This window comes from Propithecus coquereli, unplaced genomic scaffold, assembly GCF_000956105.1.
Source record: "Propithecus coquereli isolate 6110/MARCELLA unplaced genomic scaffold, Pcoq_1.0 Scaffold173, whole genome shotgun sequence".
Classification (NCBI taxonomy): domain Eukaryota; kingdom Metazoa; phylum Chordata; class Mammalia; order Primates; family Indriidae; genus Propithecus; species Propithecus coquereli.
In genome coordinates, this window is record NW_012141969.1 from 2,901,417 (window position 1) to 2,919,509 (window position 18,093).

General features: G+C 38.0%; 1 protein-coding gene across 1 annotated transcript in view; it reads right to left on the reverse strand.

Annotated features, from left to right (window-relative positions):
- Window positions 1-18,093, reverse strand: part of SYTL5 (synaptotagmin-like 5) — a 207,769-nt gene that overhangs the window by 86,921 nt on the left and 102,755 nt on the right. The window contains exon 2 of the mRNA XM_012642090.1: window positions 11,265-11,753. Coding sequence (XP_012497544.1) covers window positions 11,265-11,383 — 119 coding nt within the window. The 5' untranslated portion in view covers window positions 11,384-11,753. The remainder of the gene's footprint in view (window positions 1-11,264; window positions 11,754-18,093) is intronic.

Below are 18,093 nucleotides of genomic sequence, written 5' to 3' on the forward strand. Positions count from 1 at the left end.
AATTGAGTTGAGGGTTTATGACATAAAAAATTTTGCAGGCATTGATGCCCATTGTAGATTCTAGTACATTATGGAGTTTAAAAACTTAAAAAACTTTTGATGTGTAAAGTTTTATTAATTAGTTATTTGCATTAAATGTTCACCAGTTATTCTTAATTATGCTACAATAAAATAATTGTTAGAAAAATTATTAAATGCCTGTTAGCCTAATCTTATTACAGATTTAAGTTGATTAAACCATACATAACTCCTATTAATATAGGAACATTCTTACAAAATTACTGTTGATATAAAATGTTGATCTGCCTGTAATCTAAAATATTAGAGGCGACATTTTTATTAGTGAAGTTGTCACTTACATCATTTCTTTAGACATAAAATACCCATCTTCCCAAGAATATAGTTAACATTAGATATTCCCTTATGAACTGACTTATCTTTGGGAAGGCAGGTCTTCTTCACTCGCTCTCCCAACCCCAACATTCAGCCATGTTCTGGGTTAGGTGGGTTTTATTGTTCTGTGTTTCTGCAACTTACAGTCAAAGGGAATGGTAGTTTCTTGGGTTTGAGTGAAAATTAGCCCCTGCTGCCTAAATGCATGTCGTCTATACCAATTCTGGCTAGAGACAGTACACAAGGAAGGGAAAGGGTGCTAAACCAGGAATAGGAGGAATAGTCAAAGATATACAATTGACTCTTGAACAACACGAGTTTGAACTGCATGAGTCCACTTATACATGGATTTTTAAAAATAAACACAATGGGCCCCAGCCCTCATTATCTGCGGGTTCCACATCTGAAATAAAACATGGATCAAAAATACAGTATGCATGGGATGTGAAACCCATGTATACAAAGAGCTGACTTTTTATATCCACAAGTTCTGCAGGGCTGACTGCAGAACTTGAGTATGCAGGGATTTCAGTATACAAAGGGATCCTGGAGCAAATCCCCCGTGTATACCGAGGAATGACTGTATATACACATGGATAGACTCTTTCTGTACATATATCTATATGTCTACTTTTCTATATATTTTATATATATCTATATATTTGAAATAATATGAATATAATACAGATACAATTAATAGTAAGAAATAACATAGACCTATATAAAGGGACATATGTATAGATACACACATAGACTCAGACAGTTAACAATCTTACTTATGACTGTGGTGACCTATTATTTCAAATATAAAAAACAGTCTGAAAAGTATAGGTTTATTTATTTGGACAATCCCATGTTTCACATGTCTCCAAACATTACATATTTGTGGCCCTGTGCTTATCATGAGCCCTACAAGTAGGAATTACCTGGAGGAAGATGCTGTAGAATCAAAATTTACTAGTTTTCCTGTACGTAAGTATATGTTGAAATTAGTAAGATCTTTGGTACAAAAACCCCCAAAGTTTTGACTTTAAGGGAGAGCTGGATTTCTTTTTTCATTTCTCCGTGACTCATAAAGAGTTTAGATTCTATTACGGAGCCAGTACGTTCATGCTGGGAGCTTCTGTTAATCCATTAAGAAGCTTTAGGCCGGGCGCGGTGGCTCAGGCCTGTAATCCTAGCACTCTGGGAGGCCGAGGCAGGCGGATTGTTTGAGCTCAGGAGTTGGAAACCAGCCTGAGCAAGAGCGAGACCCCGTCTCTACTAAAAATAGAAAGAAATTAATCGGACAACTAAAGATATCTAGAAAAAATTAGCGGGCATGGTGGCGCATGCCTGTAGTCCCAGCTACTCGGGAGGCTGAGGCAGAAGGATCGCTTGAGCCCAGGAGTGTGAGGTTGCTGTTAGCTAGGCTGACGCCACGGCACTCACTCTAGCCCGGGCAAAAGAGTGAGACTCTGTCTCAAAAAAAAAAAAAAAAAAAAAAAGAAGCTTTGTAGCAATTCTATTAGGAGTACAACAAAATGTTTACCAAATTTGAAGTCCAGTCCCATAGTTCTTCTGGTGTTGTATGGGGACAGTGGGTCTTCAAGGTCAAACTAATTTTGTTCCTAGTAGTAGAGTGATAAGATTTGGAAAAACAAACAGCCCTGCAGATCAAACATTTGTAGTGTATTAAGAGAGTATTATTGCTTGGCACTTTATTGGTCTCCCTGACTTCCAGGCTGAATGTGTAATTCTTGAAATCACTTCAAATCCACTTGAACCAAATATTTAGCTTATCTTCAGAATTCCACATAGCTAATTTGAATAACTTTCCCCTCTCCTTTCTCCTTTCTTTTCCTCCAGCACTGAAATAATGGAATCAACCACATTAAGACAAAACTATAAGGAGAAGGCAGTTTCTAGGTTGGGTTCTACAGTGTCTTGATGATATTAAGTTCTAGCTTGCTTAGTGGCCCATTTTAGCTGAGCGAACTGTACAGAACAAAACATAATATGTTTTCACTTTGGTTTTCAGTCAGCATAAAGACTAGAACAACTTAAGGAACTCTGGTCAGTTTTTATTGTGTAAGAGCAATGGTTTGATAAAAATTATAGTAACTTTGGAAATGCTATACAGCTTATAGGTCAGAACTGTCAGTAAATGCCAGACTAAAGAAACGTTTTCTGTTTTGTTCCATTTCTCTCACAACTATTAGTAAGGCCGTGGGTGAGCTTTCACAGGGTCAGAATAGGTGCAGTTATCACATAAGCATCACAGCACAGAGGAAAGTGTAGCAGCATGGAATGAGAGAACTTCAGCTCTGATGTTTCCCAGATGGGCAAATTATCTAATGTTTCTGTTTCAGGTACCATAGCTCTAGTACATTATATTAGTACACACCTCAGGGATGACATGGGGATTAAATGAGGAAACATTTATGACTTGAGTAATACATTGTCTGGTGTAAGGTAGGCACTGCATAGTTTCCTGTCTATTTTTTTCTGGGCCCCAGGCAAGGTCAGATAGATCTCTCAGAAGTTAAAAATGGCATAAGAATGGAGTGTGGGCTTTGGAGTCAGACTGTGGGGATACAAATTGCAATTCTGCTACTTACTAGCTGTGCGATCTTGGATAAATTATTAAAATATTAACTTTACACTTTAATTTCTTCATCTGTAAATGGGAATGTTAATAGTCCTTACCTCATTGGGAAAATGAATGTGTAACCTGTCCTTCATAACTTTGAAGAACCTTCTTCCATTTCTTGGTATTTTCTTTTCTCTCTTTCTTTTTATTTCTTTTTGAGACAGAGGCTCACTCTGTTGCCTGGGTAGAGTGCAGTGGTGTCATCATAGCTCACTGCAGCCTCCAACTCCTGGGCTCACGTGATCCTCCTGCCTCAGCCTCCCGAGTGGCTGGAAATACAGGTGTACACCATGATGTCCGACTAATTTTTCTCTTTTTAGTAGGGTCTCGCTCTTGCTCAGGCTGGTCTGGAACACCTGAGCCCAAGCAATCCTCTCGCCTCGGCCTCCCAGAGTGCTAGGATTATGGGCGTGAGCCACCGCACCCGACCTATTTCTTGGTATTTTCTATACCTCCAGATTCACTTCAGTGCTCTTCTACTTAGGCAATGAAACACATTTAAACTGGTTCAGGACATGAGCTACTACAGATTGGGTGAGGCATAATCTGGACATGGTGGCACCCTGTGAAATAATCTAACCTCCTGGACAGGAGCCCATGCTCCATCTCTGACATCTGTCTCTAGTCCAACTTTATCTAATCTCTTGGACTACAGATGTCCTGCTTGTCCCTGAGACAGCTATCCAGGCTTTCACATACATGTAGCTATTCTCAAAGCTAGAACCTACCAAGGTATTGTCTTCAATACCAGAGGCCAGCAAACTATGGCCCACGGACCAAATATAGCCCACTACTTGTTTTTGTAAATAAAGTTTTATTGGAACACAGTCATAAACATTTTTTCATATATTATCTATTGCTGCTTTCTTACTACAGTGGTGAAGTACTTGTAAGAGAACATATGGCCTGTAGAGCCTAAAATATTTACTCTCTGGCTGCTTATAGAAAACATTTACTGACTCTTGGTCTACATCATGGATAAAGCCTAATCCATGACTGCAAATCTCTTTAAGGATGCAACAAGTACAGATTGTATCTCTGCTCACCTCCATTATTCCAGCAATAAAAATAGCTCCTGGCCCTCTGGGTGCTCAAGAAATGTTGACTAATTCTGACTCTTGGGGATTATAGGATGCTTTTGGCTGCAGGTAACAGAAAATCTGATTCAAATTGCTATAAATAATAAGGAGACATATTCCTTAAGTAAGAATTTCAGAGGTGTGGCAGGTTCTAGTATATTAGGATGCTGACAATAATTTTCTGCCGTTCTTTTGGCTCAGCTTCATTGATTGTGCTGGCCTTAATCCTCAACAGCAAGTGGGATAACATGTTTCATTAAACATGTCCAGTAGGAAAGAGAACCTCCCATAAAATCTAGGATACATGTCCAGATGGGTCATCTTTGGTCTCATGTCTGCTTCCAGACCAATGATAGTTGCAGAGGAATCCCAATCTTACTATGGTTAATTATTAAAGAATCTATTTCTGGAACTGAACAAAACTGAAATTTAGATAGGGAGGAAGAAAGGAGACACATGCTGTAAGGCAACCAATACAGCCTATCTTGTAAGCACAAGATTAGGTGCCAAAGAGAATGTAAGTCCAGATGTTTCCATGCATGGTGGCCAAATGAAAATGATGCCTGTTAGTAAGAATAAAGCCCACAAATGAACTGCTGAAATGAACAGTAATTTATAAGTTGAGGATTTCTTATATAGGCCAATACCACAAAGTAGACATTTAACAGTATTTGTTTTAGGTGCGGGAGATCTAGTAGACAAAGAATTTGTTAACAAGATTTCTTGGAGTACATATTATGAACCATGTACACTTTTATGGTAGTCTGAGTTCTTCCAAAGTTAGAAAAATCTAAGATACAAAATAATCAACAGTGATTTCTATTTTGTGCTTCCAAACTGTCAGTATTTTTTCCATTTGCAATCGCTGTTGATGGCTCAATTTTCTTCGCAATAGTTCTTCCCTTTTTCTTCATTGCATTAAAGCTGTCAATAAATCTGAGTGACTCGTTCTCCGCAGAGGACATTTAAAATACTCTTACTCTCTAACAGTTAAATCCTGTGTCTAGCTATCTCCTACCACTCCTTCCTTCTTGGTCTGAAGAAGAAGAATATATGTAAGTATATTCAAGACTCTTGAATAAACCTAGAATGTGATAGTAGTAGGTAGATGCCTCTCCCCCAGCCTGTGATTTATGCCTGGAGGTAATTATCAGGCTTTCCATATGCCTTCTGAGTGGAGAGCACCTTCATGAGCCCCCAGAGACCAGTCTTACCTTATTTAATGCCAAACTTTAGTGGCTATGTGAACTGTGGAACACATTTGGGTGTTGGGCCTAAGATATGGATATAATACAATTTTTACACCCCTTCATTTTCCAATTTTCTTCATCTCAAAGGACATTCTACTCAAACAAATAAACAGTCAAACAAACAATAAATCCACTGCTTCCCAAACTCCAATTTACTAACTTTCCAGATCAGTTTCTTCTTTGTAATCTTTATAATTCTTAAATTTCTTTGGCTTTCATTTCCTTCTGAAAATGATTAGCAGAATCTGAAGGCGATTTTATGGCTCATGGCAAACAGCTGAAACAGAGTTGGCCTATATTTGCCAATGTCAAAATCCTTTTCACAGTTCGAAGCCAAGCTCAAACCTTACCTCTTCCGTAAAACCATTCCTTCAATTCTACCTTATTCATAATTAATTACTTCTTCCTGTAGAGTCCCTCAATGATGGTGAAAATAATTATTGTAATAGCCAGCACCAAAGTTCACTATGAAACTATAAAAATTTTATAAAAAATAAAATCTGGCCCGGCGAGGTGGCTCACGCCTGTAATCCTAGCACTCTGGGAGGCCGAGGCGGGCGGATTGTTTGAGCTCAGGAGTTCGAGACCAGCCTGAGCAAGAGCGAGACCCCGTCTCTACCAAAAATAAAGAAATTAATTGGACAGCTAAAAATACATAGAAAAAATTAGCCGGGCATGGTGGCACATGCCTGTAGTCCCAGCTACTCGGGAGGCTGAGGCAGTAGGATTGCTTGAGCCCAGGAGTTTGAGGTTGCTGTGAGCTAGGCTGATGCCACGGCACTCTAGCCCGGGCAACAAAGTGAGACTCTGTCTCAAAAAAAATAAAATAAAATAAAATAAATAAAATAAAATCTGTTAAACACCTAAATTCCCTGTATTGATGGTTTTGGAGGATATCAAGGAAAAAGTAGTAAATTCCCTGTCTGGTCTGGCAAAGATAAAGTAAGGAATAGCCATAAGTGGTGAGATGCAAGGGGAGAGAGTTCAACAGAAGCAGAGATACAGAGCTGGGATTAGCTATGAAATTCACAAAAGTGTGGGAAAGGGGGCTAGAGCCAACTTTATATGAATCTCTGAGATGGTTAATTATATGTATCCATTTAACTGGGCCACTGGGTGCCCATATATTTACTTAAATACTTTTTCTGGATGTTTCTTTGAGAGTGTTTCTTGATGAGAATAACATTTGAATCAGTAGACTAAATAAAGTACATTGCCCTACCCAGTGTGGGTGATCCTTGTCTGATCTGTTGAAGGTCAGAATAGACTAAAAGGCTCAATAGGAAAGAATTCTCTCTTTTTGTCTTCAAGCTAGGACATCAGTTTTTTCTGTCTTTGGTCCTTGGACTCAGCCTGGAACTTACGGCATCAGCTCTCCTGGTTCTCAGGCCTTTAGACTTGGACTGAAACTATACCATTGGCTCTCATGGGTCTGGCTGGACTGCTCAGCCTCCATATCATATGGGCCAATTCTGTATAATAAATCTCTTTATCCATCTATCTATTGATCCACCCACATACTTTCTATTGGTTCTGTTTCTCTGAAGAGCCCTGACTAATAAATCCCCAAAGACAGTGTCATCTGCTGATGTCTGGGTTATGCCTCTAGTTTGTGTTTATTTTGCTCTGCCTTGCACTGTCTTTAGTTTGTTATGTATCTGTCTCCCCCACTAGACTGTGAGCTTCTATATCAGGCATATTAACATTTTTGTTGCCGTGGACTCCCCTGGCAGTCTGGTGAAGCTGATGGATCCCTTCTCAGAATCACTTTATTTTCCTGCATATTATACAGTATACAGGTTTATAAAGGAAATGAATTATACTGAAATATAGTTATTAAAATATTAAAAACAAAAAACTGTGCTACAATAATAAGTGCTTTCTTTACACATTAAATAGAAAAATCCTGGGGTAGGTCTAAAAAGTACCGTAATTTTGAAGTACTGATGAGCATAACTGATGTTTTAAGATATTTGATTCATCTTTAATGTGACAATGACAATTTCTGTGACTTCTCCGATGACAAAGTTACAGGTACAGTTCATAGTACAGTACTCCCCCCTTATCTGTGATTTCTCTTTCTGCAGTTTCCGTTACCTGTAGTCAACCATGGTCTGATGACATTAAATCGATAATTCCAGAAATAAACAATTCATAAGTTTCAAATTGTGAGTTGTTCTGAGTACAGTTATGAAATCTCATGCTGTCTCGCTCTATCCTGCTAGGATGTGAATCCCCCCTTTGTCCATGATGTAAACACTATCTGCCCGTTAGTCACTCAGTAGCCCCCTAGGTTATCAGATTGGAAAAAAACATTTTATATATAGGGTTCAGTACTATCTGTGCTTTTTCGGGCATCCACTGTGGGTCTTGGAATGTGTCCCATGAATAAGGGGGAGACTACTGTACTATGATGTATTGTCTACTGCAGTCATAATTGAAGACGATGCTAAAGTTGAGTTAAGGCTGGTAAAAATAAACATACAAATTTTCCCCAATTCGAGTTCACAGAGCCCCTGAATTCTATACCAGGCATCCAAGGGGTCATCTTTTCTTTTATATAATCCTGTCTTTCCCTGAGAGTCCAGCATGGTATATAGCATAAAGCAGATGATAAAAAAAAAATGGTTGCAGAATTTAATTGTCATGCAGACCTACTGGGCCAAAATTGAGCTACCCTGAACTGATTTAGATTATATTTAAACTCATAATAAAAGGAGAGAGATTTAAAGGAGGATAAAGGGAGAAAATGAACAAAAAATCATTCTATCTGACCAAGATGCTTAAACCTGGGCTATAGTGTCTCACATTTTTCTTTACCAGTATATAAACTTCAATGATTGTGATAAAAATTGTTGGGAAGATCTTAAATTATAAATCAAATAAACCCCAAATCCTTTAATACTCACCACCAAAATGTATTATATTTATATATTCCCTTGAAACTATGTTAAATTGCAATGGCCTCAGTAATATAAGCTTTATAGTGTTTCAGGCTGGGTTTTCCAGAAGCTAATTCTGCAATATAGGTTTGTGTGCACGCACACGTCTTATGGAGTGCTCTCAGGAGAAATCTATAACTGAGTAGGAGAAGCAGGAGCAGGCAGGGGAGAGGAGCTAAGAAAGGGTGTGATTTTTAGGTGAAGTCCAGCCTCAGAAAGAGATCATGGGGAGCTCCAGAACTTAAGTCGCATTGCAGTTTGTCATGCCTTGAGGCAAGGGGTTCCTGTACCTGTCAGTCATCGGCTTTGGGCTACTCAATTTAAACTCAAGTTTACTTGGCACTTGTGGCTCTCTAATCTTATGGAAAATTCCAGTCACCCAAAGGTAATGCTTTAATGAGAATAGAAGGTGCAAGTCCTTAGAAGTAAAGCACATAGAAACTAGGAAATGAGAGGGACCCCGGGGGATCTGAGTGCAGCACTGACAGCGTTCACTGCAACTAGTAAATCAAGGGCAACACAAACCAACAATAGGGCTAATAATTATAGCCAGCAATTATTGAGTGCTTCCTGTTTGGCAGAACTGCTCTAAGCTCTTTATATTAGCTCATTTAATCTTCCCAACAATCTTATGAGGTAGCTAATATTCCTATTTTGTAAAATGAGAAAACTAGATTTATCTATGGAAGCACCTTGTCTAAAGTGACATAAAGATTTCACGGTGCAACCAAGATTTGAACTCTGGATGTGTGATTCAACAGCATATACTCTAAACAACATGCCACTCACTTTAGCATGACGTCTCAATACACAATGCTGTTAGGAGTGGCAGAGCTTGAGTCATCTGGCCTGAGCTCATATCTCGGACAAAACAAGACAACACATCTAATGCAGTTAGTGCAGAACTAACAATAAATATTAGCCACTTGTTAAGAAAGAATGGAGCAAGACATAGCTTTAAAAAAACCTATGCTCTATTAAAGTGTCTCTTGGGTCTACAAAAGCCTTTCTTCTGCTATTCTCCAAAAAGTTTAAAGAGCCAAGAAATCAATGACTTGACAGCTCTGTTATATATTACACAATTTGGCTGAATTTATTTATAAAGAATAAGGAAAGAAGACAAGGGAAGAAAAATAGAAAGAGAAAAAGGAAGACAGAGTATAATAATTATTACTAAAAGTTATTGATAATGACAGAAACAAATATTCTGAGAAAAGTCCTATTGATTATACTTCAGTGTTTCTAGGGATCTGGTTATTAAATTTTTTCTTCCTAAAGGGAGTGATTTTTAATACCTTTGAGAATGTCATCTATTACTAGTTAATATGCCATCCCCTATGAACAACATAACTTTTTGCAGTGCATTAGACAGTTTAGCCACTTTTTATGACTGGACTACTAATGCCAAAAATATTTCTGATTTTTTAAAAATTATTAACTGCCTTTAGTTGCTACCCGAATTCTAGGCATAGAAAAAGGTTTTCATCAAAAACTTTGTTTCTTGGATAGGTGCTGTGGCTGACACCTCTAATCCTAGCACTCTGAGGGGTGGAGGTGGGAGGATTGCTTGAGGCCAGGAGTTCCAGATCAGCCTGAGCAACATAGCCAGATCCGGCCTCTTCAAAAAACAGAAAAATTAGCCGGGTGTGGTGGTGCACGCCCGTAGTCCCAGCTACTGGGGAGGCTGAGGCAGGAAGATCGCTTGAGCCCAGCAGTTTGAGGTTGCAGTGGGCTATGATGATGCCACTGCACTCTAGCCTGGGCAACAGAGCAAGACTCTGTCTCAAAGAAATATCCCCCTCCCAAAAAAAACAAAACAAAACAAAAAAAAACCCTTTGTTCCTTCAAGATTGGTTGAATATCTTGGAAAATGAGCTCTTTCCCACGAAATAATTATCAGTAAAGAATATTCCAATGTATTTTCAATTCTAAGGATTCTAGTTGCTTCAGGCACATTGAAGATTTTTGCAACATGTGAAAACAATCTGCTTTCTCCTCACGTGAAATAAATATAAGCTTCTGAGTGTGGTTTGGGGAGCCATAGAAGACACAAAAGCCACACATTGCATAGTTGGCAGTGACTGAGGCGAGAACTCTGTTTATTTCAGCTCTTTTCTTCTGGGGTGAGATGTAATAACCAAATATATTTAAAAACCAGGACAGTACAGGCAGCAACCAATCACAATGGATGTTCCACCCATCCAATCAGAACAGTGATATGACTATTCAGAGCAGATGGTACAACCAATGAGAATGGATGCTTACTGAAACATAGGTGAAGTCGTACCCCAGAACTAGATAAGTATAAGCCCTCTCTACAATGGATGTAAAACTCACTGTGCCCATATCACTGAATTTTCTTCACACAGTAATTTATTTCAAGAAATTTAAGTGATTTCTGGGGTACCATGGGAACTTTTCACTCTCCAGATTCCTTACTCCTCAGCTATGGTGGAGGCAAATCGCCAGTAAGACTGATCTTAGAAAGGCATTACAAATAGATATTAGCTAACATTTATTGAACACTCAGGTGCCAGGCACTGCATAGGTATTATCATCCTTAATCTTTACAACAATCCTATGAGGTGGGCACTATTATTATCCTTGTTTTACTGATGAGGAAACCAAGACATAGGGAAATTGAGTAGCTTGATCAAAGTCACACAACTAATACATGCCAGAGCTAATACTTAAACTTGGGTAGTCCTTCCTCTTAAGTACTAGCTATGATATTATTAGCAAATGAGTGGTCTTATCGACACCATATTATTAGCTCAATTCTATCCTCCCGTCTGACTAAAGGGTGAAATGTCAAAGATGTTTTCTAATATTTGGGCTACTGCTGGGAACCCATGAAGTCCCTGAGCAACATCTGTCTCCAGTTTGGTTGCTTTTGCCTTATTTCTTACCTAAATTGCTTCAAACAAACAAAGCAGTCGTGGAGGGCTGAAAAATAAAAGAATATTACCTTATTCTCTTGTCTTCCACTTTTTTCAAATATTCATCTCTCTTTAGGACTCCCAGAATCATTTCCTTCTCATGATCTAATAAAAATGACAGATTGATGAACTCCGAGTTCTTAGACATGGTATTTCAACAGCAGCTCTAAGTAGCAGTGGTTGATCGATTCAGAAGGTGAAATTGATAGCTACAATTGTTAAGGTTCCCCCTGACCAACCCAGAGTCACTCAGCTGTTTGGTGTAAAGTGGATTTTATATGGTCGCCACAGAATTGTTGGTGGTGGTGTGGTATTCTTTCAGGCTATACAGAAAACAGGATCCACTGATATTACACTCCAAAAAAATCATTATTGTTTTAACTGAACAAGATCTCCAAAGCCTTTTGCTGTGGTGTGCAGTCAGGCAGCAGCTGACTTTCACTAATGATGCTCAACTTCAATCCTTCAGAAAGATACAGAGCAGGAATCAGATCCACTGGGACAGAATGCAGAAAACACTGAAAAGGTGGAGAAAACAAAGGAGAGAAAAATTAATTAGGCCATTTTTCTCATAGCACTTGTAAAACTGTCTAATTTTTCAAATATTGATGTACCTAACTCAGAAACCTATGTTTTAAATTAGCAAACTCACATTTATTAAGTATTTATTTTGTGGTTTTTCTTTACTATGAAATGTTATTTACAGTTAGTTGATTCCCAGTTCTCTATGCAAATTTAGTTTCCAACATTATAATTAGCTTCCTCTGTTAGCCAGATACTACTGCCACTCTTGCGGCTGATCCATGGGTGAGTTGGGTCACCACTTTGGGATGCTAAGTGCACAATCTGCATTGTCCACAACAGGTCAGAGCCCTTAAGTGACTCCCTCCATCTCTTTCCCTTCCTTCCCACAACTAGGACTACAGCATAAAAAGCATGGTTGGTTAAACAAATAAGAACCGATGTTACATGTATCAACCTAAATATATGTCACAAACAATGCTGAATGAAAAAGTTAGGTTACAGAAGAATTCATGAAGAATGATAGCATATATATGAAGGATATAACTTGCAAAAAATATTATATGTAATTTACAAATACATCTGTAGTAGTAATATAGGCGAATTCACGGGAAATTCAAGATCATGATTACTTCTAGGGGACAAAGAGAGACAATTAGAGAGGAGAACACAGGGGTATCAACTGTATTGGGTAATATTTTACTCTCAAAATGGATGTTTATATCGCATGATGTGTGTGGTTTTTTGTGAATTATTCTAGGTATGCGTGATATGCCGCAAATTAGATGTTTTAGAACTACTGCCTTGTCAGCATAAGAAGCTCACCAGGCCATGTCCCTCATTCTAACACTTAAGTACATTCTTTCATTGGTTTGGTACCTGGATTCTATCTACACAGCCCCTTAAGAATGATGACTCTTACGATGATCTACTGGTTTTTTTTTTACTGGGCATCATCCCATGATACTGTCCCTCAGCTTCCTCCCAGGTCTATGAATTGCGGTCTACATGCAAATTACACTTGGTTTGCTTGGCTCTAGCCACGCTTCCAGGCATAACTAGATACATACCAAAAGGCTGCTTTGGGGCCTCCTGGTAACCATAAAGTCAGGCTGATCTCAAAATATAAGGATATATGAAAAGATAGGTTCTTTTCCAGAGCTTTCCCAACTTTCCAAAGCCCTCATGTATTTATTCTATACAGTGTACACCAAACCAGAACTTTGCTGAAATGACTCAGAATTGAACCGCATCCTACACGCAAGAGCTAGCCCCCTCCGAGGAAAGTGCCCAGGTGATTGCAGATTCTCTGGATTTATTCCAGGCCTTTCCCCTATCTCTAAGGCCCTAGAGGCAGCAGGGATCAGAAGGCTCCAAGATCGAAAGGAACAGAAAACAACCAGGTTAAGAGCAAAAGGGCTCTTCAGAAAGGTTAATGGTTTGGTTTTTGCCTTACTGTCAACTGCAGTCTCTTCAGATAAAGAACACATTTTTCCCCCCTTTGTGTGTCTCATCTGGTTTTATGCTGAAACGGAAAAAAATAATTGGAAACTCAGTGAATGACTATGTTATCATTACAGCCAGGTTCACTGAAGACATATTTTGTATTTGAAATGTCAGATTTAAAATGTTCTACATGAATGTTCTGTAAAAATGTATTTAGAAATTATTTGACGGGTTGGGAGATATAAAAATGCTTGACTTGAAGCTTATGGCTTGTAAACACAAGTCTGCCTTCCAAAAATCCAAGGGTCTGCCATATGAGGAGAGTAAAGAGAGAGAAATAACACTATGGGTAGCACATGAAGGTAACAGAGAAAATGTGAAATCAAGCAAGGATATAAGAGAAATAAAATTTCCCATTGAGAGCTTAATTAACCAAATTAGCCTTAAATGGATTTTCACCCATCTGTACTTGGACTAACAGACAAATAGTACCTGGACTACTGTATAAATGGGTGGCCAAGGATATCAGAAGTAGGCAAAACTCTATAAAGAAAATCAGGATGTTTCCTGAAGAAGGCAGGATTGGATTCTGATTGTAATTTAGTAAAATGGAATCTGATTGAGGATGCTCTAGTTCTTCTGGAGAAATACAGAGTGGAGAAAAGTAGACAGCCTAGGGATAGACAAAGGAGATCTAAGGAGCTAGTTGCTGATGGTGCCCATCCAGACTCCAACCAGAGAAATGAATGAAAATGAAAATAACTTCTTTGTTCTCTGTAGCACATGTTCCATACTGGATGATGGAACCTTGGTCTGGCAAATTTTCATGCGATTAATCATTCAAATCATACAACAAATTCCCCTTCTTCTGATTTCACTTCTTCCCAGACACTTCTGATTGTAAATTGGCTTCACATAGAATTCTCCTTTCAGGAGTGAATGTTCTCATCTTGCCTACAGAGCCCTCCATATTTGGTTTAGTTCGAACCCATGTCAGATCTGTTTGCTGTGTGCTGACCAAATAAAATTTCATTGAGGGCCAGTATCTGGGCTATGTGATGAATTTACCTAAGGATGTATTATCACTTGCTGCCTCTTTTCAGCTAGTTCATAGCCCCACTTAAAGAATTCCTTACCCACTACACACACTAATCAAGTGGAAAAAAGATGAATAGTTGATCCTCATTCTTTTAGTTAAATGTGCCCAATAAAACACTAGACAGATTTAAAGGGTGAAATTCATTTTTATTTTATTACTTTTTTCCTTAACTTAAACATATCTCTCTCTTTAAACATTTCAGATGTGGATTTTTTCCCTCTCTGGCCAGTAGCCTTGCTGAACTATAAACTATTTAGAAAGATGACAAAATGGGTTATATATCATTCTGCTGCCTATCAGCATAGCTTTAGACAGGTCATTAACTTGTGATCATCAAAAAAGATGCAGTAATCAAAAATCCTCACAGCATCACACAAAGTTTAAAAAGCACCTGTTTTGAGTAACACACACTTAGAAATAGTAAGGGTCAATATCTGAGTCAAAGGAAAGGGTATATCTGAATATATCTCATTCCTGGGTACTTGAAATGCAGCTTTAAAAACAATGTTTCTGGGGGTGCTCTTAGGATGAAATTAATAAAAATAAGTTAATTTCCTGTTTACCTTTTACTGTGTGACAACACAACAGTTAGACGGATTTTCAGCACATCTAGAGGGATGTTTAGGATGCTTAGAATACAAGCTAAATCACATATGTAACATTCACTTAAGGGTGCCTTTCCAATAGAAGTGCAGTCATCCTATAGGGCAGCTGTAATTGGAGTACCACAAACACAAGAATCCACATGATTGTCAAAAGGCGAGAACTGCTATAGAGGCAAAGATGCTGCTATGGAGAAAGAAAAAAAATAGTATTTTCCTATAATCCCCAAGCTGAAAGACTCAGGGGCAGATGCTATGGAATTGCAGGCATTTATTTTCAAGAGAGCAGTTTGTTCTCACATGGGCAAATCTGTATGGTATATTACAAGGGAGAGCAGTAGCCAAGGTTTTTTTTTTAAAAAATTGACAATGATATTGACTTTCCAAACAATAACAGGAAGGCCAACTAACAGTGACATCAATCTTATATTGATGCTTCAAGAGTAACATTCCACAATAATAACAGCTAACATTTTCTCAATGAATCCTTATGGGTCCCTCATGAAATAAATTCTATTATCCCTATTTTATAGATGAGAAAATTGAGGCATAGAGAAGTTAAATAACTTGACCAAGGTCAAGCAGTTAGTAAGTAAGTAATTCAGAGCAGTCTGGTATCAGGGACCCTGCCTGTAACCACTACATTTGACTGCTTCTCGGTGCCTCTATGGAAAAACAGTATCCCACAAGATGTTATTAGATATTCCATTTAATTTTTAAAAGTTCTGTAGTCCAACAAGAAATCTGGATATGTAGAGTTAAACCAAGTTAGGAATTTTTTTCTTCTGTGGAGCTTCTATTGTGAATTTTCACAGAACCCTCAGTTTGGAAAAAGATATTTAGCATTATTTGTTCTTATCTTGGCATCATGTATTTTGACACTTTTAAAAAGAAGACTATTTCTACCTTAAAAAAGCTGGTTAGGAGAAAGCCTTAATAATACATTCATGAGAAAGATTTGAAAGAAAAATTAGAAGATACATTTACATTATAGCATAATTATCAATAGTGGAAATTTTGAAATAGCCTAAAGTTACAGCAATAACTTTACACATTGTGCAATTTTAAAATAAAAGTATTTAAATATATATTGATATGCAAAATATCTAAGCTACATTGTTAGTTGAGAATAGGAAGATAATTATGGTTTTATGCTTTTAAATGCATATTCACTTAATGCAATGCAGTAGATATATGCATACATACTACATGTAAATACACATACAAAGACACAGAATGATACATACTGATCTGTGAATCAGGTCACATATAGAGATTGGGGTTGAATTGTCAAGGGTTAGAGGAGGGATGAAAAGGGGCTTATTTTCATGTTCATTATTTTGCACATGTTCATATAAACAAACATGTTCATATAAACAATGGTGACTGAAGTTAGAAGAAAAAGAGAGAAAGAGGCCAAAAATAATTTCAAGAATCAGATCCTAAAAGAATACAGGTGGCCTTGCCAGCAATAGGGAAGTTGGGCGATGTGCTGGCTTTGATGTGCAATAATGAATTTGGGTTTCAGATATGTTGTAAATTAGGTGACACCACTCTGGTACATCACATCACAGTTTTCTGTCTCCATTCTTGCTCTACTATATGGGATTCCCCCAAAACACAAATTTGACAATTGTCACTGTCATACTGAAAGCCGTTTAATGTCTTTCTTTTGCTCTTAAGGGTTCAAATTGTTTAATGTGGTTTAAAAAACCCTTTGCAATCTGGTATTTTCCCACCCTACTTTCACATATCTATACTCTAACCACAGTCAACATTTCATTCCTCTAAAGAAGCCATAATCTTCCTCACTTCCAGATCTTCCTACTTGGAAGACTGTCTGCCTGCAATACTCTCCCTTCCCCTCTCCATATCCTAATTCCTAAATCTCCACAGGGATCTGCTTATATATTTGACTTCTAGTCTAGCTTAGCTATTTGTGGTAAACTGAATAATAGCCCTCGGAGATGTCCACATCTTTATTCCCAGAAAGCGTGAATATGTTACCTTATATGGCAAAAAAAAAAATCTTTGCAGATATGATTAGATTAAGAATCTTGAGATGAAGAGATTAGCCTGGATTATATGGGTTGGCCCAATGTAATCACAATGGTCCTTACCACAGGGAAGTAGTAGAGTTAAAGTCAAGAAAGGAGGTGTGATGGCAGAGAAGTTAGAGTGATGGACTTTGAAGTTGGAAGAAGGAACCACAAGCCAAGGAATGCAGACAGCCTAAGGCAAGGAAACAGATTATCCCTGGATCCTCCAGAAGGAATGCAGCCCTGCCAACACCGTAATATTAGTTTCCCAAGACTAATTTGGGACTTCTGACCTTCAGAACTGTAAGACAGTATATTTGTGTTGTTTTAAGAGAACAAGCTTTCAGTGATTTGTTACAGCAGCAATCAGAAACTCATACAGTGTCTAGGCAGTACATTTGCATACTTCTTTTCATACCCTCTACTTTTCCCATGATAACACTCTATCAGTTAGGATGGGCTAACACAGTGGTATTCAAAGTGTGGCCTGCAGACAAGTGCAGGTGTACAACTTACTGATTTGCCATTATATTAAGCATGGAAATTGAGAAAAAGCATTTAGAAATTTTTATAGCAATTTGACAGAGTTATTTTATTTTATTTTATTTATTTATTTATTTCGAAACAGACAGAGTCTCACTCTGTTGCCCTGGCTAGAGTGCAATAGTGTCATCGTAGCTCACTGCAACCTCAGACTACTGGGCTCAAGCAATCCTCCTGCCTCAGCCTCCCCAGCATCTGGGACCACAGGCATGTGCCACCACACCCAGCTAATTTTTCTATTTTTGGTAGAGATTGGGACTCACTGTTGCTCAGGCTGGTCTTGAACTCCTGAGCTCAAGCGATCCTCCCACCTTGGCCTCCCAGAGTGCTAGAATTACAGATGTTAGCCACCACATCTGGCCTTTATTTTAATTTTTTAAAAACTTTTAACAGATTTATTGTCATATAAATGACAAACAGTAAATTTTATATATGTCGAATGTACATTTTAATAAATTTTACATATATATGCTTGTGAATCCATCAACAGAATCAAAATAATGAATATAACTTTCATTCCCTAAACTAATCTTATGAACTTTGCAATTTCTATTTGACGATGTAATTTTAAATCTGTTGAATCTAATAACAATTTAGACTTGAATTT